Below are 27,733 nucleotides of genomic sequence, written 5' to 3'. Positions count from 1 at the left end.
AAAGAGCAAGGATGAAAAAAAGTAGTACCTCTTTCCATTCAACATTTCCTATAGTGCTGGATTAGAAGGAATTAATTTAAAATGCTCTATTACTTCTGTTTTTCTCATTCTGATTGTTCTTTATTATAAAAAAATAATCTTTATGTTTTAATAAAATCTGACTTTTGCGGATCACCAGTTTTTTGGTGCACTTCCTTCAAACAAAAGGCATGGGCAGAGCTCTTCCATCTCTGGAGACTCCAGACCTTGTCACAAGGAAATCTCACACAACAGACACAGTCCAAATGCTCTGTTTGGAATCTGACAGCAAGACTGTGCTCTGGACAAATCTGTTTTTTTCTGTATGTCTGCCAAGTGGGAAAGCATCAATCCTTACTCAGAAATTTCTGTTGACGTAACTTCAAAAGGCTTAGAAGGAAACAAATGAGGGAGAAAATTGCAAATATTGCCTCCTTAGTACAGGGCAGGACTTTGCCATTATCAGATGACCGCCACTGCAGATCTCCCTCAAAGGATTTGCTAATATTTTTCTGAAAGCTGCAGCTGTTTCAAGTTTCTGCTTAGCTCAGTTTTAGCCTGGGACAGTTCTGTGTTTACTGAAGCTGCATTTTGCATGAATTTTTAAGATAACTGACTAGAAACTCTGGAATTGCAGTAAAACCAGTCCAGCAATTCAATGTGAGCAATATCTTGTCTTTAGGGCTTACTCCTATATTGTGATATCATCGAATCAACATTTTTAAAGGAACAGATACCAAACAGAAAAGTTGATGCCATGGATAATTTTCAGAAGTGTTTTGCAATTTTAAAATTGTGTCAGCCAAGAGAAGACAACAGCAGTTACAACACATCAAAAAATATTGATATGGCAGAAGTCAAAGACTGGAAGGCAATTCGTGTGGATCTGATCATAGCCCCTTTTGAGCAATATGCATATGCTCTGTTAGGCTGGACAGGCTCCAGGGTAAGTAACCACAACAGTCCATGTTTCCTTAGCATTCCTAACCTAGTTTTGCTATTGCAGGACCATGCAGAGTTCATGGATTTTTTAAAAAATATTCCTTCTCTCTACATGTCACATTTCATGCTGTCATCAGCTTGTGATCATAGATTGGAACTGATGAAGTCCTCACTGACATCTATGAATAAGTCTCTAGAGGAGTTAAAATCTATTTTCCTCACAGCTTAGTGTTTATGTTCATGAACTGAAGAGCTAGATTTTCAGTCACTTGCATTGTCTTTTTACATCATACTAGTGTTAACAAGCAATTTAAATGGTTACGGAGTGGAGAAATTATTTGGAAAGTGTCACAGATTTTTACAGGAAATTAAATATTTGAGGAAGACGTGTTTGGAATTGGAGCTCAATTTGTTTTGTAGGAAATTTAAAACCATTTGACCTCTTTCTTTTGCGATTAGATAAAATGCTTTGTTTCACTAGTATATTAATTGTTTTAAACCTGAAAAAAAAAAAAGGCACATTTTAAAATCTACACATTATTTTTGAAACAGAATAAAATATGTTTTAATTGATATTTGAAGAAGTTAAGAAAACTTGATACTTACTTTTACAATAGACACATAGGCCAATGGGTATAATATAAAATAGTACAGTATTTTTTTTTTTTTAAAATCTATCTAAATGCAAACGCTGAACTCAAATGATTAATCTCTCCCTGGGCAGAATTAGTTTTTAATCTGTTCTACATGCTTGTCTTCTGATGCTCATTTTCTTAGGGAGTGATTATATGGTAGGAGAGCTCCTGAGCCTGCTCTGAACGATCTTTTTGCTGTGCTAGAAGTAGTACAGGTGCATTGCCACTCTGTTCTACTCAGGTTAATTGGAAGCAGAATGATTTAGACCAGGAGAAATGTTGCAATTGATGTATTGTCCTGCTGAGCTGATGAGTTACTTCAGTCAGTTTTCTTTTTTTGAGTTAATAAAATGTATTTATTTGGACCTTAGATTAAGTTCTGCAGACTCTTTGGTCCTTCTTATCCTGAAAGTGTTTGGCTACTTAAAAGTCCTTCTCTCAAATCTGTTGGGGGGTGTTCACATTGTAAGAGCCCATCACTGGCTTACTTTCTCATACAGTGCCCAACTATTCCCAGACTAACCAACTGAAATCATGGACCATACATAACCTTTCCAAGCATTGTTCTTTCAGGTGATCCACTTTTTCACACTATAGTCATTTAATTTGTAGGTATTAGTTTATCATTTGATTTGGTGTTAGAACCCATAAAAACAGTAACAATTTTGATTTGTCAGAATTTTTGATATCTACAATATTTTTACAGCAATTTGGACGTGATTTGCGGAGGTATGCTACTCATGAAAAGAAGATGATATTAGACAACCATGCCTTATATGACAGGAAAAAGGTACTGCTTATTCTCATAAATAAAGCTATTGTGTTTTTTATTTGAGTCTGCTTTTTGAGGTTATTATTGGTATTTGAGTATGTAGAATAGTTTAGATTGAGTCTCTATCTATCACACAGTAAAACAGTCTCACCTTCAGAAGATGTAATTTTACTGACAGAGCCTGATTAAACCTGAACAAACTTTATTTGGCATTGCTGAGGTAATTTCTGAAATTTAGCAAGAAACATACATTAGACAATGATGTTTGGAAGAAACTGTGCAACCTTCACAAAACTGAGAACAACTGATCTGAAAATATTTCAAAAAAGTATTTTACTGTCCTGATTCAGAATGAAAGATCATTTCTTTGTCCCAGGCACAATTTTAACAGAGATTGTACTGGTATTTCAAATTAAAAATAGATGTTGAATGGTACAGGCACAGGTCTAAGGAAGATTTTCCTAGGATATGATAACTAAGTGGACCTCAGGAATCATCCTGCTTTTAAAGCCCTGCATGTAGAAGTCTATGTGGAGTTCTGTTTTGTCAAGCTTCCCAGTCTTGGTAATAATTGATAGTTTTTCTGGTCTAAATGTTCTTGGCTGCAGTTATACTGATATCTGCATTTATTTGGATTAATGTCTGTATTTGTATTAGGTCATTTTAATAATAAGCAAAAATCAATATTGAAGATCTTTATTGATGTTATTAAATGGGAAGGTAAAAGTACCATGTCAAGATTTTACATTGATCTTTTCTATGTATTCCTTATAGAATGGAGGCTGCTTTTAACATTTCTATTTACATGGAGCATTGTCTTATTGTTTGTGAGACGCAGCAGTACTCTAAGCCCTCACTCAATTTCAGCTGCCTCTGTGTGTGCTTGTCAGGTTCAGATGGCACGGCATCCTCAGTTCATGTAGAAACCTGGGAAAATGATCAGACTAATGATCCATTTAGTCAAATATCCTGTCTCCAGCAATTGTCAACAGTAGATGATTCAGAAGAAAATATAAAGTTGCATATTAGATAAGTATGCTATCAAATGTCCAAAGGGGGTAGTTTTTTCATGAACATAGGGACAGTGTCAGTGTCTTTCTGTCTTCTATAGGTTGAAAGCATTCAAAACATAAACTCTGTGGTTTAATATAATATAGCAAACATTATTATCTGCAAGTTAATATGTGCTCAGTTAAATAGCTTTTAGGCTGCAACAGATAACTGCACTAGGGAAATACAAACAAATTAAGAAATGCCAGTGTTATTTTTTTGTGTGCAGCAAAACTTGCCTGCGTGGTGTACCAGTATATATGTCATTATATCTGCTGCTTTTACCCAGAACCCTAAGGCATTCAATAATGCAAAAAAGACACTGTTCGTTCATGAGCAGCATCAGTCAGTATTACTTTTTCTTCATTGCTTTTAGGCTTTGTATTTGGCATACCATTCAAATCGTTCTGGGAAAGGAAATATGTGTCTCCATGTGTATTTCCCTGCACTAGCCAGGATGTTTCAGAGATAAATGAAGAGTTTATTTTCACAATGCCCTCTGCGAGAAAGGTGCTCTTGTCCTCCCAAATTTTCAAGTAAAGAACTGAGGCAGAGAAAGACTTAAGGCCCAGAAATCCATAGATTTGAAGGGCTCCCGTGTTTGCAGTTGCTGGCCTGAACCTGTTGACTATCTGCCTCAGGACTTTGAAAAATACATAGAAATATGTATAGTCACAACATGTTTTCCACAGCCATCAGCTGTAGCTGTAACTGAATCTCCAGACCTTCTACATGTCCAAATCTCAACTTACATTTCCTCACTAGTGGAGACTAAGAAGCAAGACTTACAAAATATTCCTTATTTCTTATTATAATGCAGGAATTCTATGACAAGGCCAAAGAAAAAAAAAATCCAAACCTTCAGGGAAAGTTTCAACTGTCTTGATCGTGAATTCTTTAATTTAGAATTTCCACATATCAAATGAAGTACATGAATAGATCGACCGTCCCTTTTGGTGGGGAGCGAACTCTGCTTTCAAATGTCTATTTGTTATCATCCTCTCCAATAATATCAGTCTCCCTTTTCTCATTTAATCCCAGACGTAGCCAGTTCACTTCTAAATTTTATTTTCTGCTGCAAACCACAGAATTTAAAACAAGATTTTGTGTTAATCTGTTGATGCAGCATATTACTGTTCTTGTCTCTGCTGCATTCTCAGAAATTGCTAGATTACATTAACTGAAATTTTCCACAAAGAAAGAAAATTCTAAGTCAGATACGTAATGTGAAAAATTTCAGACCATGCAGCAGTGCAGTTATAATCTACTTAAACAAGGGTCTTTTATCAAGTAGTGTCGTTCTAATAAGAAACAGGAGACACACCCTTCCCTAAGTGTTCCACTATTTATAATCTGATGTGTTAAAATAAAATAATTTTTATTTTTAATTTTGCAATTTTGTAGTAAGTTATTCCCATAAAGGATATTTTGAGCAAAAGCCTTCCACACTGTCACCCAGTATGTAAGGAAGTCAAGGATGTGCATAGTACAACAATGGTTCTGTAACTGTGAAACTTGAGATGATGAGCCATAGTGGAAGAGAAGATTGCAATAAGTTGTGTGGCTGCCAAGCTTGATTAATTTTTAGGGTCATCAGGTTAGTCAGTTTAAAATCAGTCATGAAAATAATTATTAACTTTAGTGCTGTTTAAGGGAACATATACTCAAATTGTGGATTGATTTGTTTTTTTGGTTTTTTAAATCTTAATTAGAAGATTAGAGAATCTTCTTTACTGTAATTCGTGTGCTTTTAGGTAATTTAAAAAACATTTGACTAGCACTGATGTTTTATCTGTTAAATTTAGATTGGAACATTGAACACATGTATTTCATAAGCACATTTTTCTTTGTGGTAGGAAACCTTCCTTTCTCAAAGGAAAGCTTTCTCAAAGCTAAAAACAATCAGGAAGCAGATATCCCTTGTGCATGCTACTCAAGATCCCTCAGCACAAACTTAATTAAGTTTAATTAGGCACCACAGGTAAAAAATGAATCACATCTTTCCCATATTTCTCTCCTTGTTTGCTGAAGAGAGATTACCTGATGTCACTGGCTTTGTCCAGACAGACAGACTTTAATGCACAACTCTGTAACAGTCATTGGGTTATAATTCAGGAGCTGGGCCAAAGCTCTTCTACTTCATTCTTCTTCTTTTATTACTCTGTGTGTGTGTGTACAGCAAAAGGCATAGAAAGATCATGGAGAACCAGACTAATTCTTGATCTTGATGAAGACCAAATCCTTTCTTTGAAAACACTTGTCTATCATTATTTAAAATTTTGCAAGCCGGTCTATAAATTAATAAACCATGTAATAGCATATATACTTTGATTTTTTTTTTCCTGTTGGAACATAACAGTGCCTGTAAGAAAACATCTTTCATTATAAAAGAAAACAATTTCCTGATTTGCTCTACATTTCAGTATATAATTTTATATACTTTATTCTTCCATATTAATATTTATCAGCCTTTCGCCACTGAAGCTTCCACTGTGGCACACTGCCTGAAATGTGATGCATGGAAGAGAATCCGAGATTCCAGCATTCAAGAAGTTGCAACAGGAAAAAGTCCTGGTTACTTTCATGTATTTCCGAAGGGATTCTGACAGGAATAGGGAGCATTAACACAGCAGTTAGGAATCAATTATATAGCTTTCCAGAGGGGAACAAAAGAAATAGATATTTCCTTTAGGGGCTCATTACAAAGTTACACTGTGAAATTATTCCTCAGCTTTGATTTTTTTTTTAGTATATATTTTTTCCTAGCATGAATCTTTTTGATATATTTGTGGGGTTTGGAAGACAGTGTGCAACTATCAAACTAATGATTTTTTTAAAAAATTTTTTTTTTGTTCTGTAATAAAAAGGGCATTTTGTAGATCTTCCTTTGATAGGAAAATTGTGACAACAGAAATTTGAACTTACTATCAACTATCTGTCAGCCTTTTTTTCATAAAAAGATGAGTGGATGTCCAAATCTGTGCCTCTTTAGAACTGTGTTCTAAAGCTATGGAAATCAGCACTTGTATATAACAACTTGAAATATGAAATTTCTGATTTACAGCAGCTGGAGATCAAACCTTACAATGATTCCCACACTTATGGAATGAAAGACTTTTTTTATCAGCCATCAGGAAGAAAGAAAAATTGTATATTCACCATGTCTTGTAATATCATTATTGCTGTTGCACTGGTTACAAATGCCATGACACATTTATGAATTGGGTCAATAAAACTGTAGCTGCAAAACTTTCCTGGTTCATGAATGAGCAAGATGCTGTCTCAGTAAAGTAGAAGTGCTTATGAAAAAACCAGGAATATTTTTTGCTGTGTGAACCATAAGTCAGGTCAAGTGAACAATAGGCTTTAGAAAAATTCAGGTCATTAAGCTGGAGACCATGGCATTGCTGGTTGTTTTTGCACCCCTCTGTGATGGCTTATGGGCCTAAAGGGTTTATCTCTTAACCCACTATAAAGAATTTTTGGTTACAACATGCATTGTGTTCTCAATCAGGAGCTAATAAGAGTGCATGCCCTGACCTCTGTTTTTATATATTTATGTAATGTGGTTATATCAGTTCACTGTCTGAACTGCAGTTTTTAGTGTGCATGTATGTATACAGTTTGCTACATACTGAGATCTGAAATGCACTTTCTTTGCAATGATTGAAATTTTGTGGTGTACGGGGGTAGTCTCTGGCAAGTTTCGATAATACCCTGACATCCTTTTAACTAAGTGAGATTGAGAGAGAGATAGTGGATCTAACTAAAGAAAAAACAGCTCTAAACCCTGTTTTATTTTTAAATACCTGTCTTTAACCTAAATAAATATCATCTACTTGCATGAGAATGTAATAAATTTGTGATTTACTTTCACTTTCATGTTTTATTATTTTTAAAATGGCTGGCAAACCACAGACTTTCTATTCTTAAAGGAGTAGCTGTTCTTGAAGTATGAGTGTTTGTCCCCTTTTACAGTGCCAACAACTTGGAATAAGATTCATGAACTTCAAAGGTTGTTGGTTGCTTTTTTTCCAAACTCTGGTGCTGTCAGAGTAGAGCATCCTTGTCATGCAGAAGGTCACTGCAGTGTTTGAAGCTGGACTCTATGATACTGGATTTTTGAACTCTTCAAGAAGAGGGTGGGACTTAATGTGGAATTACTCTTCTCCTAAGAAATGGCTCTAGGACTTAATTGTGTGCTTTTTTTCAGTAAGAACATTACTTAAGGAAAAACTTCCCTTGTTCTCCAGAATATGAAATGCTACAATCCAGTCAGCTTATGAATTTAGCATCATCTTTAACTTTGAAGTCCACGCCACCATAAATATAAAATCTGTCTGTACTCTTCATGCCTTTACTTTGTCTCTATGATTAATCTCATCCAAGACTCCATTTCTTCTTAATTCAACATAGTTTCATTCAGTTTCATAGACTCCAGTAGTTTTTAGACTCCAATGTTGCTGCCTGCTTCCTCTTGGGTACTGTTAATACCACTTCAAAATCCAGGGAATGACTGTAAAAAGGGTGGCTACAACTTAGTGGTGTAAAATGTCAGTTTGAGAAGTTACTTTCCTTATCCTGATTTCAAAAGGATCCAACAGGCTCTAGTGAGTTACCTAGAGAGCTGCTGTAGCTGTGGAAGATGGTAAGCTATGTCTTTCTGCTGAAATTGAAATTAACCAGTGTTAATATAGCTTGATTCCAGTCCTGAAAGCACTAAAATGAAGCTCAAATTCCAAAAATTCCATCATCAAGAAAAGCTGTGTTTTTAATTAAAGATTATTTTGTTTTAACTTCTGTTATTATAACGTTTGCTGTTAGCTGCTCTTTGGCATTGCTGCAAAACTTTTTGTTTCTTGTTACTCTTAAAATTCCACAGGAACATAAGGATGTTGGAATCCTCCTTTTTCCTCCTGACTCTGTTTCTGGATGTTACTGAGGTCGCAGCTTGCAATTCATAAATATTACGCTGTTGTGATCCCAGTCTTCCTTATGGCTCATCCCTTTGAAGATCCAATTCAGATACTCAATCCTTGTTATATACAGCTATAGATCCGTTGTGGTTTGGCTGGTTAAAGCTCTCTCTTCTCCTTCTGGTTCTCTGTGCATTGTTACTGAAAATAAAAGGTCCTTTTTCAGCTTCCAAAAGACCTGACATACTTGGTTGTTAAGACACTATACCTGTCACTGGTATCTGAATTGTTTACAATGATGATTGTGAAGACAGTTGTCCCACAAACTTCCATTTCCACAGCCTACATAACCATTAGCATTTAAAGGAAATGTTGAATGAGCAGGCTGAAAATCATGTTAAGCTTTATCAGTTAGATTCTTCTGGGCTGTGCATTTTCCAGGCTCTGAACTTGGAGAGATGTCTTAAGTGCACAGCCAAATCACTCTGAAATTTATGTGTAAAATTTTGCTCATACTATTGATGTTTTGGCTCAACAGAGAAAACAATCAAGAATATAACTGTTAACATGTATGGAAAGCATTCATATACAGACTGGAAATGACCTACTCTGTGCCTTTTCTTACTCTGCAGTAGGTCTGTTATTGCCTAGTACATATGCCTTTTCTTGTATAACAGGGCATCGTGTCAAGCTGGTAGACTGACATGAGTACGGTTAGCGAAAGGGTCGTGTACTGGTACAGACAGGTGACATCAGAGGGCATATTCAAAAAGATTTCAGGGTATCATGTTCTCTGAACATTTTCTGAACCCTCTCTTAATCCTGATTTGGCTTGCAAAAGGCAACATGAGAAGGAATTTTGACATTTGTCATGAAGTGACAATTGTGTGAGCTGAAGAGAGTGTTCACTTTGTTGTAATATGGCCTGAGGAAGGAGAATGGACCAGAGGTTTGACTTTCAGCTTGCAACTTAAGTTGCACTTTAGAGAAATTTTATCTGTAGTTTTAAGTAGGTCATTTAATTTCCTTGGTCTCACTTCCCAGCAGTAAAACTTCATTCCCACAATGAAAAGGTGCAGTAAGTATAAGTAGCTAACCACTGTAGCAAAACCTAGTTCAGTTTAATGAAGGACTTTCATCACCCAGTGTTTTGCCTTTCCCTGTAACTAGGAGAAAGAATAAATCTTTAATGAAGTATTTTGATCATTCAAAATTTGTTCGTTCTTTCAATCAGGACGCCTTCCTGTGTAACCTCATCTAGGTGTTCCTGCTACGGCAGGGGGATTGGACTAGATGATCTTTTGAGGTCTCTTCCAATTCCTAATGTTCTGTGATTCTGTGAAACTCACATATTGATACTTTCTGCAAAGAGAAATACTTTTTTAATCTCAGCTTTGGAAACAATCCATAGATCAGGCTGTTCCAAACCTCCAAAGCTCAGGTAGCTTTTGGTGCTGCAAGCTCTGAGGCTCTTGTCTGGCTTCTTCAGGCTTATGGAGCCAACAAGCTCTGGGGACCTTGGCTCTGATGTAATTAAAATGACTTATTTGAACTCAGGCTCCTGGTAGCCTGTCAAGCAAGTTGTTGAGAAGACGGGCAAGCTGGCAGGAGCTCAAATAGGCTTAGATTTTTAAAAGTGCCTGGTAAACTAAATTCTATTGGATTATTCTTTTCAGGGCAATATTTTGATAATTATATCTTTTTCATGAAACATACAGATTCAGTTAAGTAGGAAAATGCCAACAAAACAAAATTCATTACTGTTTTGCTGAATAGATCTGTTCACAAGGCAGTGGGATATTATGTTTGTGTGACTATACATGTTCTAAGTAGAAATATCATTCCCTAGAACCCTGGGAAGTTACCTTCCAGTGATTCTCAACCAAGAGAACCCATGTATCATAGAGGCGTTTTTCTCTGTAGAGCTGGATGTGAGGATGCCCCAAACTTAAGTACAAAAGATGCTTCTGAAGGATCTACTGTGCTATGCAAAGCCTAGCCCTACCACTCACACCATGGATAAATCTGAATTTTTTAAAATCAAGTATTTATCAGCCTTTTTTACTATTGCTTCCTAACTGAACTCCCTTATCTGAATTAAAAGTAGTACCATTGCCAAATACTTCAGAACCCATATTGTCAGAAAATAAATCTTCTTTTTGTTTTTTACATTTTAGTAACTCTTTTGAAACAGTTCCTTGTAGCCACAGTAAGGAAGAATGTTTAAAACTTCCTTGCTGTACTTCTCACAGTTTCAGCTGTAGTGGGATTCTCTATTGCACTTTCTTTTCATTCAAGGTATATTCATTATTCTTGATGCCATTTACTGTTCAGCAGTTGCTCAGAGCCAAAGAGCCTGGCATAAGCCTGCTATATTCATCTGTAATCACTTCCCATTTCACAGGAGATGACTCTGCATAAAAAAAGAACTGGTTTCAACTGCTCTGTGCCAGAAAGTCTGAATGGTAGATTCCCTCAAATTGTTATCTTTTAAGCATGTGAGTGGGCATGTCGGAGTTAAGCTGAATGAGAGGTGGGATCGGCTAGATGCATTAAGCTGCTGCAAGTACTTTTCTCTATTCCTGTTTTTTGGAAGGAGATTTCTAGGGATGGCATGTGGAACAGCTTCATGACTGGATCATGGCCATGTAGAAAGTGTTTCTTTTCTGCGCCTTTATCACACCACTACCCAACAGAGATCCTTAAGCTGGTTGAGGAATATGAGAATTGAATTTGTCTGCAGTTCAAGGCAGAAAAATAACATAAATAATTAACATTGCTCTTTTGCAAAAGATTAGCTGGGGTTCCTAGGATATAATAAATTGATTAAATTATTAGCATATGAATATTCTGGCACTAACATTGTAGGTTGTTGGATTTTTGTAAAAGGAGGGTCACAAGCTCAGTGTTAGTTTGAAGAGTCATTGGAGCAGAAAGCAGTTATTAGTTTTATGTCCTATAAAAATTTAAGACGGGAAATAGCTGCCTTAATATTTTTTAATGTTAAAGATATATAATTTTGCATTTAAAAACCACTGTGTGAATTTCAACGATATCAAATGTTACTCAGATGTTGAATAACGAGAGGTGATTTATGTAGCTGCTCTGAATATTAAATTCACAAAATGCTCTGAAAACTTCACAGTGGGACCCAGCTTTGCAAACCCATTAAGTGCTGTGTGGTTACACTGAAAATACTAAAACCCTATGCTCCCAACTTTTATTTTTTTTAAGAAAATATTTATTTTTTCTTTGGAAACCAGTATGAGCATGACATGGAAAAATTATCCTGGGATTTCTTCCATATTGAGAAGATCACAGGCATGCAATAGTCATCACCAGGTATTGCACAGTCCTTAATTACTTGCCTGCAGAATGCACCCTTATTCAGGAAAATCCTTAACTGACTTTTTAGGCAGGGCTTGCACATATCTGTAAAGCCAAACGAAGGTGTGATTGCGGCCCAGGTGAGCGACTATTATATGACTGTGATGCTCTGATGAGCTGGTTCTAGGGTATCTGTAAGAATGTTAAGTTCTGCTACTGCCTATCTTTTGTCCAAGTAGTTGCTTCACAGACTACCACAGTGTTTGCAGCAGGTCGCCCATCCAGTCATGCCTGGCAGCATACTTGAACTTCTAGCCTACCTCATTATATTCAGATTTTAATCTGTCTGAGTCCAAGTCTGTGTTGCTGGGATGCCACTACTTTTGCAGTTGCAGTTACAACCCAGCCAGCTTTGTTTTCCAAGCATTGCTTCTTTTCTGTCACTATGTAGTATGTTATTTCTCAAAAAACATGTATCCCTGTGAAGAAGAGCTGGCTATGATTCTATACCTTCATTTTATTACATAAAGATGTGTGATATTCACATGTGATTAACTGTGTATTCAATAGTTATAGTCTTAAAATCAGTTTTCTTGTATTATCTGAGAATGTTTACACTACCTTTCACTGAAAAAAGATGCTTGCAGAAGTTTACTTGCACAGTTAAAGATTTTTTTTTTTAACAATTTTTTTTTTTTTTTTTAAGCTGGATGTTACAGTCTTATTTTGGCAGATGCTGCTCTAAAATTGTGAAGTTATAACTGTGAGACGGTCAGCCTTGAGAACATCTTGATGAATTAAACATGCTGCAGCTGCAGAGTTTGCTTTAGATGTCTACAATAATGCCTGGATTAAAGTTAAAGTAAACATGAAGATCCAAAGTTTATAATATTGATTTCCAATGTGATCAGTCATTCACATAATCATTACTACAGTCAAACACTGAGTCATTTTAAACAGATGTACATACTTTCATTTACATTCCAATTCTCTCTCTTAGGAATGTGGAAATTGCATATGTGATTTGGGGCTTAGTTCTTTTTGCAGCTGGTCTGTTTTTAAAAATTAAGAATTAAAATAATCTGCTTTTCTTACCTCTTGGTAAATTAGAAAATGATTATGCATTTTCTTCCAAAATGTGCTTCTCCCCAGTGTTCTCTTAGCAATTCGAAAGCTTCACATGTACCATATAATTGTTCACTTTTACAAAGTCTGCATGCAATTCATGTATATATTTAGCTAAATTTAATGTTTTTGTAATAGCAAGCTGTACATCTTAACAGAAAGATAAACGTACCTAATTGTTGTTTCCTTTGCTTGGTGTGTTTTCTGAACAGTTTAGTGAAACCTGTATTGCTAATGAAAAGATAGAGCTCTCAAAATGTGTAAGTAGGTACAAATCCAGAATATTAATTTCTAAGACAGTAGAGAGCTAACCATGTTTAAGTGTTTTAATTAAATTATTCAATCAGTATGCTTGGGTAGGTTATTGAATGTGGGGCAGGTAACAGTCTCAGATTTTCTGTTACAAGAAGAAAGAAATTGATGGAGCAGAAGCTGGGTAGAAGGGAAACTATATAAGGAAAGACCTAAAGATGAGAGAGGAAAATGGGGTATGGAGTGGGAGTGAAAAATGGGAAGTCTGTGGTGAATGTACAGATTTGATAAGGAAGTGCACAGTGGCTAGACAAAATGATGGGGAATGGAAAATGTGTTTTTGATTAATGGCTGCATAGTAGAAAAGAATCTGTGTTGACTGAAGAAACTGACCTGAAAAAGGGCACAAAAAAGGAATGACTAGAGAGAGACACGAGTGGAAGTTTGATGGACTGAAAAATAACTTAAATTCATAAGGCTAATGCTCTAATCTGGGAACAAGAAATGGGTAAACTTTCAATTGCCCCAAATAACTGAGTAAAACCATGCTTATGTCACTTTACTCTGGATATCACATGAGTAGTGTCTGAAGTTACATTAGAAATCTGAGGGGAGAGATCAAGTCTACAGCTTAGTATGGGGAAGTGGGAAAAAGAGGGAGCTAGAGCAGGTATGGATTGTAAAGATATGGATTGCAGATATAGATTGCTAAGACTTGATCCCACAGTGGCCTGCAATTCAAGATCGTTGCATTGCTATCAGAAAATACTTGTTAGCCCTGTGGCACATCATATTTTCTGCCTAGTGAAAGAAGCCTAACTATGTTACAGGAACTAAAGGAAGCAGTATTTCTTTGAAGAAAAAAGAAGTATCTATGCATATACACAGGAAAACTGAATTAAGGTTAAAATTCAATCAACCACATCCTGGGATTTCTTAAATTGCAGGTCTTTGATTTTTCAATCTCAATAATGTTCTTTTGAAGTGTTCTGTTTATAATGATCCCATATGAATTACACTGAACTGTGTTTCATAAAATCCAGGATTCTGCATTTTCCTTATTTCATTTACTCATATGATGCTTTATAAAGAAAAATACAATAATCCAATTTGACAAGCTAAAGCTACTGTAACTAACGTAGACAAAGCAAACCAGTATAGCTAAAGTGGAAAAGGAAGTAATCTCTGTTGATATTTTTGACTTTGTTGTAAGCAAAAACAGAACCAAAATGTATTGCCTTCTGTAGTTCTCTGACAACCTGTGTCCTACAACAAAGTCCTATTTAACATATTAAATTTTTTTGCCTGGGTTGTCAGATGGGAATTCCCATTGATTCCAGATTAATTAAATTATTCTCTTTACTTTGTGTGCCCAAAACTGAAAACATATTCTTGCAGTCTGGATGACAATGTATTATACTCTTTATTTATTGTGGAATGTTTTAATTATTAAAATTGTAATGGGAGGTTAGACGCATAATGCTGTGTAGTGTTTTGCAGCAAAGTAGCCATATATCTGTCATTTTAAACGGAAAATAGTTCCATTTTATTTTTTTTTGCACAACATAGTTTACAAACTAAATTTTAGCAAATAAAAAAGTGCTTGTTAAGTCAAAAGATAATGTTTTTTAATATTTTATTTTTCAAAGTGTCGGCTATTCAGCATTGGTATTTTTTTGTCTCTGACATCAAAGCTACTTGGAGTAAGTAGGCTGCATGTAGAAAGCATGAGGATATTTTGTTACTCCGTGTTATGAAATAGTTAATAAGTGCCTAGAATATCCTAATATTAGTCTGATTATTCTAATTTAGTCAGAGGATATGCTTTTTATTTTTCAGAAATTTAATGCGAATAAACCATAGCTAGAGTTAGAGAATAGTTGTAAAAGAAATATTCAAGTATGGTATTTCTGATTAAAAGCACAGGACATATGCAGTGGTAAAATGAAATGAGAATTTATGGTTCTGGCTTCTATTATCTTCAAAAATTATTCCTGCCTAGAATTATTAGAATAAATTCCACTGCACTATTTTGCATCAATACCATTACACATGACTTTGCCTGAGGGTATTGAGTCAATGGGTGATGCCTGTAATACTGCTTTTTCATCATGGTTTGTTATAATGTCATTTCAAAGAGTCATTTTTTTTCTCTCTGATGTATTTATCATTCCGTTTGTAGCTGGATTAGGAACAGATTAGATTTTATTTTAAAGCAGGCATGGTGATGTGAATATTAGTACAGAAAATACCAGTTAAACATTTGAAGATATTATAATGTCAGAGAAACTTCAGGTTATTTGCAACTGAAAATTGTTATGATATCATCAAAGCAAAAATGCATAATGTCTGCACAGTGCTGTGGAATGTCATTATTAAACTATAAGAAATACTTCACATTTCTAGTACAGTTAGTACTTCTGCATTTATGTTCTATAATTATAATGAAATTGCTTGTACTGCTGATAGTCTTATTCATAAACATAGCATAAATATTTAGCAAAATATCTAATTGCAGGCAAAGCAAAAATCACTAACAACCAGTCTTAAAACAAAACCTATCCAAAAAAAAAAAAAACAAACCCGAAGCAAAAAAAACCAAACCAAGCAAGAAAAGATTGGGAAAAGCAAAGAAGGAAAAACACTTGGAAGTTGTTTGTCATATTGTTTAAGAAAGTACTAGAAGATAAATTCTCAGGTATTATTGCAATCCACAAAATTTAAAAAAAATTGTGTTGACTGTAGTGAAGATAAAATTCAGAGCAAAATATACTAATGGGTAATTACTACACAGTTCCTTAGGGTTAGATTCTGTCATGTTTGTTCTTTGAGCAGTGTCTTATTCTGAGAATGTTGTCTGACTGACTGGTGATGGGATAAGATGCTCTCCCTCTCAGGCTGGCTGGCAGTATAAATATCAGGATGTGGAGAAATTTCATTTTTTGATGTTACTATCTGACAATATTCATACTCCTCAAGACAGTGAATGCAATTATCTGAAATCTCTTGTATAATGACTGGATTGTATGCATTTTTATCTGGAAATTGATTTACTTGGACTTTTTTTTTTTCTTCCTGTATTCCTTCCCTTCGCTCTCCATAAAATTAGTATAAAATCATAACCATAAAATCAGTAACTTTCACAGTAGCTCACTGTGAAAGTTACTGATTACAGTGATTCTTTTTAGCACTTTGTATATCCTAAAGAGTCAGCTAATGTTTCAGAGAAGTACCCACTATTTTATGGATTGATGTTATGTTGTATTTCCATCTTTTCATTGCAGATAGAAGGCACTCAACCTCGTATTGCTCAGTGTATTGCAGGAATTTGTGTATCTTCTGTAGCACATTCTCTACAATTGATTTACACAATTCTGGGTTTGTAACTGGTATAAACTTGCGAAGCTATTTGCTACATTGAAGCTCTGAGCAAATGTGTGTTTTGCACCAAAACTGTACAACATTCATTCTTGTAAAGCTAACAGTAGCGTAGAGAAGGAAAAGAAAATAGCTGGCTTCCTGATCAGTGTTTGCAAAGTATGCTTTCATCTTGGTCATTGCAAGTCAATAAATAAGGAGTGAAGCTGGCTGCAATGCTAAACTGCATGGTAGAATCGGACAGAACTGAATGACAGAAATCCTGATGCAGGGGCTGCACCCTATTATCAATGGCTATAAATACATAGATTCAGGAGGTGCACATCCAGCTATTGAAAGAAAATAGAATAATAGTCCTTGCAGGTAAACACTGATATCTCCAAATTCTGCTACTGAAGTCAGTAATATTTCAGTATTTATGGCAACACAGGGCTCCTATTAGTTATTTTAGTAAAAATCTCTATATACTGCCATGTGTATTCCTTTTTGACATATAGCATATAAAATAATATCAAAGCCTGCTGTCTTGGTTAGGGTGATGCTCAATAACACAAATTATGCATGGTAAGAGTAGAAAATATCATGCAGCTAGATATTTAGAGAAGATTTTAAAGAAATATGCTTGAGAGAAACTAGGTTTCACTTATATCCCTTGTATTTGATAAGCCATACTAGTCAAGAAATGTTGCTTGTCTTTAGGTTACTAAATTCAAGCACAGGCACAAGCACATGGCCATGACCTCAGCAAAATGCTTCTTTTCTTTGAAATCTCTTCCTTTGTACTGCTACAGACAGTTATCATGCATTTCCTCATAGGTTTCTTCAAACCTTTTGGCTTGTACCTTTCAAAGCTATTAGCTGACCCAGTTAATGTACAAGCATGTACAAGCCCTCCCTGCAAGAATCACTCCAGAAAGTGATTGCTTTTGATAACAGGGAAAGTGCACTAAACATGTTTTGAACAGGAAGTGACTGAAGCAGTTTAATTTTGCAGCATCCTTCCTCAACCTCCATTGAGCTGCTGTTTTTTGCTGAGTCACTTTGCAGGCACTACCTGCACTTTCAGAAATCCAATCTCTCAGAAATCCTTTAAGATAAAACAAAGACAGGTTAATGTATTTTAAGACCTTTATTAAGACCTGAAGAAGTTTATCTAGACTATTGCTTTTCCCCCACCTTCTCTTTCCATTACTTTCTATTTTGGGTACCCTTTCATTCTTGCTTTTTGGCTGGCTGGTGGTTGGATTCAGTTTGTGTTGTTCTGTAAATTTTGGTTCAAGTAAACTGTTGACTCATTTTATTAGAGATCTCAGTCTGGGTTTATATCTACCTGAAAAAAAACCAAACCCAAACAGTTCAGAAGTGTCTGAACTAAAATTCCACTGAAAAGTTCTTTTCACTTTTCTTCAGTTTTACCTCCCTTATTTGTTACCTGTTGCACTCATTCTCCATATGAAAGTGCTGAATGCCAGAAGGTCATCAACATATTCAGTATTGGAAGAAATGTTAGCCTAGGAGACACGATTAGGAGGTCATGTCAAGCCAATCATTAACACCTTCCTCCATCCTTTTTTTGTCTTTTACAAATCTTTTACTGACATCCACCCTGTTGTCCTCTCCTCCTTCATTTTTACTTATTTTTAGAAAATGTTACTATCCATATTTATGATTCCAGGATAAACCTAATTTAATTTGATGGGGATCAAGAATATAATCAATTTACAGTGTTTGTTATGGGACTTGCAGTAGCTTAATTGCCGATAAATAGAATGGCCAACTAGTTGTGTCATGGAGTGAATTTGGATAATTTTTCATCAATCTGTCTGTATAATCTGATTACCTTTTTTCCAAGTGACCTTTCTGAGTGAAGATGTAAGTGCATATCTGAAACAGAACATATGTTCTCCCTGTCTATCTTGTCTTCTCTCAGGCTTTCCTGACTCTGTCACTTTGACAGTGGTCCTCATACTTGTCACATCCAAGAATTCCTAGACATCTGCATTCAGTGTATTCAGTAGTTGGTCTTCAAACTCAACTTTTTGTTTGAAAAAATGCTTTCCTTGCCAGAGGTTGACTCTTCTGTGGCCCCAGTGTTTTTCAGTTTTCTTTTGATTATGAGCTGATAGAGGTATTCAGGCTAGTGAGGCAGAGGAGGCTTCCCAGGTGAAAAGCATCAGTGAACTTACATGATTTCATACGCCTTTTTTGCTAAGGTTCACCAGAAATCCATACACCTCCCTGTAATCAAATGAAAAAGCCTGTAGCATTGGACTTCCTTTAATTTTGCACTGAGAACTTACTTTTCTCCTCTTATGGAATTTGTGCATTGTTAATCACAGGAACATTTAGTTGTCAAAAATAGGAAGTAACTGGAATTATATTGATATAAATCATTAGATGTGTGTCTAAGGACTTTAACACCTAGTTGACAAAATTCATGCAGTAGAATTGAATTCTTGAATTATCAGATTATTTTCATATAAAATTGAGTCAGAAAGATGCATGTTTTTCTAATGTAACTTTTTTTTTTTCTGTAAATTTTAACAGCTAGGTTAACAACATATGGTTTGCTTTCTGGATTCTTTGTTTCTTCCACTATGCCCCTCTTCCCTCCCCCTCCCCCACACTTTTCAGGCAGATACAATTTCTGGTTTTAGAGAATTTTGTAGCGCAAACAAAAAAACTCTTCTGTGCAATTCTGATCATAAAATAAATGAAAACATAACTTGTTCAAGCATTTAAATATCTGATTATTTCTTTTTATCTCAGTATTTTGTGCTTGAGGCTATTGTCACATAGTACAATTAATAACCAGAACAAGAAACAGCTGCTTTTTTAGAAAAATTTCACCAATGGATTCATAGAAATTCTCAGTTGTTTGCCCCTATTGCAGCTTCTTTATTTTATTTCTAGTTACTGTTACTTCTAATATTTTCACAGATGAGATATAATTTAATGCTACACCCATTTATTGTCAGAATATGTCTCTCAATAAAACATGAGCATTTTGTTCAGAAGATACCTGCAATCAAACGAAGAATTTCAGGAAATATTACAACAAAAAGACTTCAGTGTACTGTTTTGTGGACATACAATTGTATAGACATTTTTGATGCAACAATCAGACTTCCTCATTAGTGGAATACCTTTGGCATGGTATGCATGAGTTTAGGTCAATATAATCTGAAAGTCATAAAAGAATGAAATATATACTTACACTGAAAAGTACACATTATAAAAGGCTGATTTAGTAAAAGTAGCATCTTCCTAAGAGTTGCTGGAGTACTGGTGTGACCTGTGTGCAGTGGTGGTGCCTCAGTTGGCCCAGTGGCAGAGAACAGATGGTAACAATCTGGTCAAGTAAACATGCATGAACATATCTTGTGGAAAGTACTTGCTATTTGATGTAATGTAACACTTCTGGCCTCACAATTCTTTCTGTAAGCTCATTTTATTAGTTTAATTAACAGCTATTTACATTTTTTTTACAGTGTACAAATGTTATTTGATCACATGGGATGAGAGAAAAAAGGAGCGTGAGCAGTTTAATAGCATTGCACTTTTAATCTAATAAGGCATCGTAGTATATTCTGTCAGTTTGTAGGTCTTTGGTGTTAAGGTGAACTGCTTCAGTGATTGCTCTGGCCTTTCATATCTAAAGTACTTTCACATCTTGGAACCTATTGCAAGCAATGTAAGTAGCATCATCTCCACATTAGTTCCAAATATCTTTAATTAGAAATCTTTAATTTACTTGGCATAAGTGATGACATATGAAGATGTCACTGAAGTGACAAATACATGTGTAAAATAAATTTAAGGGGCATTGTGTTATCTTTTACTATAGTTCACTAAGCAAGTCCTGTTGTTATCATCATTCATCTACAATAGACTTTACCCATAAAACTTATTTTTAGAGTGGCCTCTGTGCAAGCACAATGAACAGCTAAGTTTTAAGTTTGCAAATGACAGTCTGTCCTCTTTTTTCTGTTGTTCATTTATCATTGTCATGCTTACTGCCACTGTAATAATTCCAGACATGTAAAGTGATGGGGGTTTAGACTGCTTGGTATTTATCATTCAGTGTACTGGAAATACTACAAAGTTAGATATGATCATATTGCCATTATAGCTCTATTTTAATAATTTTAAAAAGGGAAACTAATATTAACATAATTAAACTAATGTGAATAGATGTCACATGTGAAACAGAAGTAAGAGAAGACTCTTAACTGAGAAAATCCCTAAATACACTATTTAATAATTTGCATTTTTAAAGCATGCAACATTCCGAGTTACTAGAAGCAAAGTTGTATCAAACAGTTTTGTAATTTGTTAACAAGATACTGTTGGCAATAGTAGGTGTCCTCCCTCCCCCATTTACCTGATGAAACAGTATGTCAGAAGGCGTCCAGACAGACCTTAATGATTATGGCTTTTTGCGAAAGGAGGGGGTGTGCCTCCTACACACTGTCATAGTTTTCCAAAGGATAATAAAATCCATTGGAGTATGATTGCATTCCTTTTGAATTACTGCTGTAGAGCAAATAAAAGTCACTACTATGAAACAAGTAGAAAAAATTGAATATGGAAGTAAATTATTTGGTCTTTTTAAGGCCTTGATATGACTGTGATTTGTTCAAAAATAAATGCTCAAATAATGTGTAAAGCAGAGTTGGGCCAGTAATCAGCTAGGAATCTTCACAGTTAATTCTAGTTTCTCAGCTAATACCAAGGATGATAAGGATTTAAAGAAAGAAATTATCAAGTTTCCACCACATCTCATCATTAGAACAGTGGATTCCACATGTACATATGTTGTAAACACAAACATGGAGTACTTTGCTGTCCAGCAGATTCTGAATATGGGGTCCTACTGGCTTTTATTTTGAGGAACTTGTATTCAAACTAGCTTCCTAAGTTCATCTTGAGATGGGAAAATACTAATGAAATGCCATGGTGATAGGCTGAAAGTTATAGTGTTACTCAGTTGTAATAGATAACTCAATTTGGTATTTTGCAAGACACTTCTTACCAAGCTATTTAGTAATACACAGTAGGATATCAGTCTACTTGGGGTCTGATTAAATGTGTTCTTTTCAAAAAGGCTGAGTTAATACTGATGGAGAGCATGAGTAGACTTGGTTTCAGGAGCTTTGTGTATACAAAGCTGGCAGAGTAGTTGTGGGAAGAGCAACAGCTTCTGTCTCATAAGTGAGCAACTTATTGTTAAGGAAAGTTATTGTTTTATTCATTGCATTAGGAGGTTGCTATCACTGCAGTATTTTTCCTTCCTGACCAAACAATGGAAAGAAAGATGGATGGCCACAGCAGAGCCAAGTGTAAGCTGGGTGTCAGTATATTTTAATTTCAACAACCTAAAGAATTTGTCTAGGCTCACTGAAAGTGCAAGTTGCTTAATACATGAACAGTGCATATCCTGTGGCCTAAATTTTAATGTAATAGCAAGATCCTCTGTGTTATGAAAATCAAGAATTTGTGCACAGTTATTTCTAGTATCTCTGATTTCTTGGGATCTTTTCATCCACTTTACCAGACAAATTGCTAACCATATTTTAAGGTTTCTTATCTTGATGCATACGGTCAACTTATTTACATTGTTAGAAGTAAGAAATAGGTTAAAGAGACACATAAAGGTACTCTAAAAATGGAGAGAAAAAGAGGTCTGAAGTACTTTCCAATGCATTCAAGTTTTTCTGTTATTTAAATGATGTATATACAAAATCAGTAAAATCAGGTTTTGCCCCCAAAAAAGAAACATATCCTGTTGGCCAGTTTTGAATTATATAACTAAAACTAGAACTCTACTGAATAACGGTTTTGTTTTGCTGGCTTTGGTGTATTAAAATGTGAGATGAAACAAACAATAGTAGTGGAACATCTGCTTGAACTTTGGCAGTCCTAGTTAGGATATCATCAAGCAGCGCTAGCTCTGTGCTTCTCTTTCATCAAAAGTATTATTGATCATTAATGCCAAGATGAAAAATAAGAGGTAGCAGTTCACATAAGAAAACATTTGGATGGCAGCTGTTCTACATTAGGTGTAGTTAATGGTCATGTTAGCAACCACAAATGTAATATTTACATCCATTGAAATAACAGAATTGATTAAATGGGATAAGAGCAGAATGATAACAGCTGCTCTGGAGCATTGTTCTTTGTAAATTTGACTGATGTTGCTTGGGCATGTCTTGGATCAGCTAAATCTTAGTAAGAAGCTGAAAAAAAAATCACATCTAGGCAAGCAGTTCATTACTTCTCTTGAGCAAAAAAAAAAAAAAAGGAAGAAAGAACATCAGTGCATTTGCATCACTGTGTAAGCTCAGCATAGATTGACAAAGTAGGAAAGTCATAGGTTATGATTAGCATTAATAACACTTACATTGCTAAAGCAGTTGGCAGATACCAGCTAGAGATTCATTTAGAAACATGGCTTGTAGCTACTGAGAGTGGTATTCAGCATCAGATACTTTGTATTAGGAATTTTTCCTGTCAAGTAAATGAAATTAGTTTTGCTTGCAGAAAAACATGAAGTGACAGAACAAAAGAAATGGGATGCAATCTGGGGTCCCAGAGATATGAAGAGCTTCTATTAAAGAGAATCTATAACATCTATCTACAACTGTAAAATCTTTTTCTTGTTTTACTTTTTTGCAGTAGTGTATATGTATGGATTTTCCTCTCTTATTCTTAGTAATAGTAAAAAAACCCCAAAAAACCAAACAAACCCACACCACCAAAAAAAAGCACTAAAAGCAAGCAAACAAACAAACAAAACCCCTAAAAAGTTGTCCACCCAGGACATATTATCATATTAACAAAATATCCCCAGTATTGTTACCTGACAGGCAGCTATCAATGTCTTCTTTCCTTTTCTATTAGTCTGGTCAATAGCTTGTTTTCTACTATTTTTTTCTATTCCTGTCTATATGAAAAAGGATTAGTTTTTCCCTGGTCAGTGTTTTTTGTAGGTTCCTTTTATTCCAGAACCTGACATTAGAACTTCACAGGAAAAAAGAACATTGTCTGTGCTCTATCAGCAATCTTTGCTATTGCAGACACCCCTTTGAGCTGTTAGTTCATTATGGATGTGTGATTGTTTTCAGCTTTTCATGCTCCAGCAGTGTTCTGTAGTTGTCTGTGGCACTACAGAGTCAAAATATTCATATGTTGAGAACTTCATGGTGAAGGATAAAATACGTGAGAAAACTGGAGACCTCTTTTTTACACTACAGGTGTCAAAGCAAAAAGGCATACCATGTTTGCCCTGATTTGATTAAAAAAACAAACAAACCAAAAAACAAAAAGGCAACTGGCCAAGTTATTCCCTCAAATTTCTGATATGGTGTGTTTGAACCTTAAAATTATAAAAGTAGAATTCATTATGGAATAGTGAAAACAACTTCTAATACCTTATTAAGTACTTTGGCTGTGCACTCAAGTAACAAATCTCAGATACATATGGAATGTATCACTGCCTGAAATCAATGCCTTTTCAGTAGAGCTTAAGACCATGTGTACTGATCTTATTGTGAGAGACTTTATTTCAGTGGGTTTGGCAGTTGATACATGACAGTTTTGAAAATGCAAATCTGGGAAATAAAAATGTCAAGGATACAACAAGCGTCTCCAGAGCGTGGCAATGCCCTATTTGTGAAGTCTGCACTGTACATATTTATACAGGACATTACAGAAATACATACAATTTTAAAAGTTATTTTCTGATTCTGTAATGTATTTTTTTAATAAGACAGTGCACATTACTTCATGTTGCCATAATTACCATTGACCTTAATTATTTGCCTATTAAGATGGTTTTCATCTAATTAAAGATGAACTGTCTTCAAATAAAATAGTGAAAATGTTCTGTATTGCTTCACTCTATAGCAATAATTTGCTAAGAAAGATAAATGACTCTGAATGGTTTCAAGAGGATATCAGCCAGAACTGCTTTTAAATACCTACTTTGCTGGCTGACAACTTTAGAACAGAATTGGAACCTTGTATTCTCTGTCCTTTCTGTCCTTCCAAGCTGAAGGGAACACTGATGGCCTATGGCTCTGTTCACTCAGGAGCATCTAACCTCTACCATCCAATTTAGTCCTTGTAATCTTTCTAGCAGTTAAACTAGCTTTCATTCTACTTTGTGGTACTGAAAAGTAGCTGTTAACAAAGCTGCCAGTTTGACAACTCTGGCTGTTGGAGCTGAGCAGTGTCAATGAAAGGTGGGCTTTCTCTGTAGAGCTGGACTTAGAGCTTCAAGTTTCAAATACCACTACAATGAAATGGGAACAAGTTTCCAATTTGGTTGAATCCCTGATAAAGTTTGAGTCCAGCTGACAATCAGTGTTAACATTTCACTTTACAGGTTTAATTCTTCATTACGCCTTGGTAAAACTGTGGCTCCTGACAGGACAGATATGGATGATGTACTGGAAATAAAGGGACTGATAGAGATAACAGTAAGCCAGTGGGTACCAACTGATGGGGTGAATTTTACTGATCATGTACAAGCATATTTCAGTTACAGCATGAGGCTGTCCTGGGCCCAGTGGTTTTGCTTATGCCCTCTTATTCATTGTTCTTTCTGCTTTCCATATGTTGATGCAGCAGCTTAGACAGCATTACGTAGCCTTCACATATGCTAGTGCCACGCTGCTTGGCGAAGCTGCATCCCCAAGACTTTCCTATCAGTGTTGATCTGCTGATTGATAAGGGGAGTTGAAAGGAAAAAGAATGACATGCCAGTAACCAAAAGCAGGATCTATGTATCCCAGTCACCTGCCTATTTTCTGCTTTCCAAGCCCCTTAAGTTATGTGATCTCAGTGGGAATAAGAGACAGGGAAGATACAGATCACAGAGTGAAGGAGAGCAAGAAGAGAACACAGACAAGAAGAAAAATCTGTGAATCTCTGCTGCCATAAATTGTTCCACCATACCATGGGCACACCCTGATCTAGTTATGGACTTCTCTTCTGGACCCATTCCATGGGTATGTTGGACAGCATAACCCTCCTGGAGGCATTGCTTGGCAGCTAAGAAAGTAGAGGTGCTAGCACAGATATTCCTAAACTTTACAGTAGTCAGAGATTTTCTTGATTCAGTAAAATTCATCAGTGGGTAGTTCTCTAGACAGCATCTCCTCTTTTGTAGTAGAAAGTAAATTTAGAAGATTATGAAGTTTTAACCGTGAAGTTTTTTTGGCACTGGAGTTTGAGATTGTTTGGAACTGAACACTGACTGAGACTCGACTTCAAATGATTCAGGAATTGCTGAAATATTAAGAATCTTTTTTTAATAGAAGTGAGTTCTTTTTTGCACCCAAATTCCTCTTAATGGTGAGGTTTCACTGTTTTAATATTAATCTACCTGAGCAGCCTTTTCAATTAATATTGTACTTCAGTGATGAAATGAATGCATAAGACTATGTACTTTACTATAGCAGTCATCTTAGGGGAGGTAGGCTTGTGAATGTTTTCTGTGTAGGAATACTATCCTGTCTTATCTGAAGTGCAGATATGAAAACTGTGTTTTACTGTAAAACATTCATTATGAGTGTGTCTTAAAAAAAGAAGTTACAATTTTTGATTCTTCATTTTCAGCTACCTAGAAATTTGGAAAGCATTGATGTTTCTAATGCTTGTCTATACATAATTATTGTAACCATTGAATCAGCTTTTGGCTTGAATGCATTTATAGAGAACATTACTATATTTATTAAAAAATACATTAATCATTTTATGAAGAAAGTCAAGCTATTGACCCTCATGGGAGAGAAATGTAGGTTTTATTTGAGTTCTAGTGTGAATATTTGTGCACAGAGTCTTGAAAAAGTAAATCAAAACAAAGTCATAAGCTAGTCATTAGAACTGAAAGCATCAAGCAGCATTAGAATTACTTTTTTAACTCGCTTTCACATTTGAAGGTCAGCACACTGATAAAAAGTGTATTCTGTAGAGTATACAATGGGTAGACCTGTCAAAATTAACTCCTTTTAAACAGCAAAATACATCAATTGAAATTTCTTTCTAACACCCTTATTGACATCCTTTATTTTTTTTGTTTTTAATATTTTTTCACAGAGGATCTTTCTCAAAGCTGGAAGTGAGGAAGAAATCTTTGCACATCTTGGTCTGGATTATGTTGAGCCATGGGAAAGGAATGCTTAAAATGATTTGACAGTGTACCTTAACCACCTGACAGCAATGGTCTTTCTACATACCTAGAGTCTGGTTTAGATATATATATAATATGCATCTCTGTGACAACTAAAAATTTTTAAATATATATATATTAGTTAGAAGCCATTATACATGCTGATGAAAAGGAAGGAAAGAAGAGTTTAAGTTCTTCAGATTCCTTTCTAATTTTTTCTGCTTTGGTTTTCAAAATTTCTACATGGGATTGAAAGATAGTGCTTGCTTTTGGGGGATTTTTGCTTGTGATAGGAATTTAACGTTCCTGTGAACAATACTTGCAAAGCATTTAGTGCTTTGGGACATGAAGTTGCTTACTGACATTCATTTGTCATTCGTAGAATAAAGGTGATTACGAACATCAAACTGGTCAAATACTTTTATTAAATGCCTGGGTTTTTTTTCCTATTAAGTCTGATTTGACATCTTGTCATGATGGAGAGAATGGCAGTGACAGGGCCATCCACAAAGAAAAAGTATGCTGAACTAGTTTACTGGTTCCTTTCAACTGAGGGCTGCATTGTAATCTATTCTAAAGCCTCAGTCAGGGATGTAGAAAAATATGATAACAGCAGGGAATTTTATTCTTGCCTGTGCCGATAAAACCATCCTTTTTAAATGCACTTTTGCTAACTGAGCTGAAAATACAACACTACTTTCTAAATTGATCTAACTAGAAAGCACTAGCATTACTTCCTGCTTTATTGTGCTGATGTATGAAGCACTTTCTCTGTGTTTTGTATCAGGATGCTGACACTTAAGGAGCAATGACATTTTTCAGTCCTAGTGGAAGACAACAAAAGCTACGGTACCTCATCCAAATATTCTTTCTACTTGGCCAATATTTATCAGAAATTATACATTCCAGTTGTGCTTTTTCTGCATACTTCCAGCCACAGAGGAAATATGAAACATTCTGATTTCCACATGAAGAAATAACTCCCATCTTGCCTGCCTATGCATCACTTACACCACCTGTGGGGGAGAAGATACTAAACACAAATTCTGTCAGCTCCTTCAAGATTGGAAGAAAACAGCGTGTCACTTCTTTCCCTCAATTTTTCTGAACTTTTGTTAGAATACATTTTACAAATTACTCA

The 27,733-nt window shown here is 35.4% G+C and overlaps 1 protein-coding gene across 1 annotated transcript in view; it reads left to right on the top strand.

Annotated features, from left to right (window-relative positions):
* DNTT (DNA nucleotidylexotransferase) overlaps positions 1–26,692 on the top strand; it is a gene marked incomplete at its 5' end in the record, with an annotated part of 95,803 nt that extends 69,111 nt beyond the window's left edge. The window contains 3 exons of the mRNA XM_080621162.1: positions 701–964; positions 2,302–2,385; positions 26,520–26,692. Coding sequence (XP_080477288.1) covers positions 701–964; positions 2,302–2,385; positions 26,520–26,606 — 435 coding nt within the window. The 3' untranslated portion in view covers positions 26,607–26,692. The remainder of the gene's footprint in view (positions 1–700; positions 965–2,301; positions 2,386–26,519) is intronic.
* Positions 26,693–27,733: the final 1,041 nt, after the last annotated feature.

This window comes from Psittacula echo (genome assembly GCF_963264785.1).
Source record: "Psittacula echo genome assembly, chromosome: 6".
NCBI lineage: Eukaryota > Metazoa > Chordata > Aves > Psittaciformes > Psittacidae > Psittacula > Psittacula echo.
This window is presented reverse-complemented; position numbering and strand designations above follow the sequence as displayed.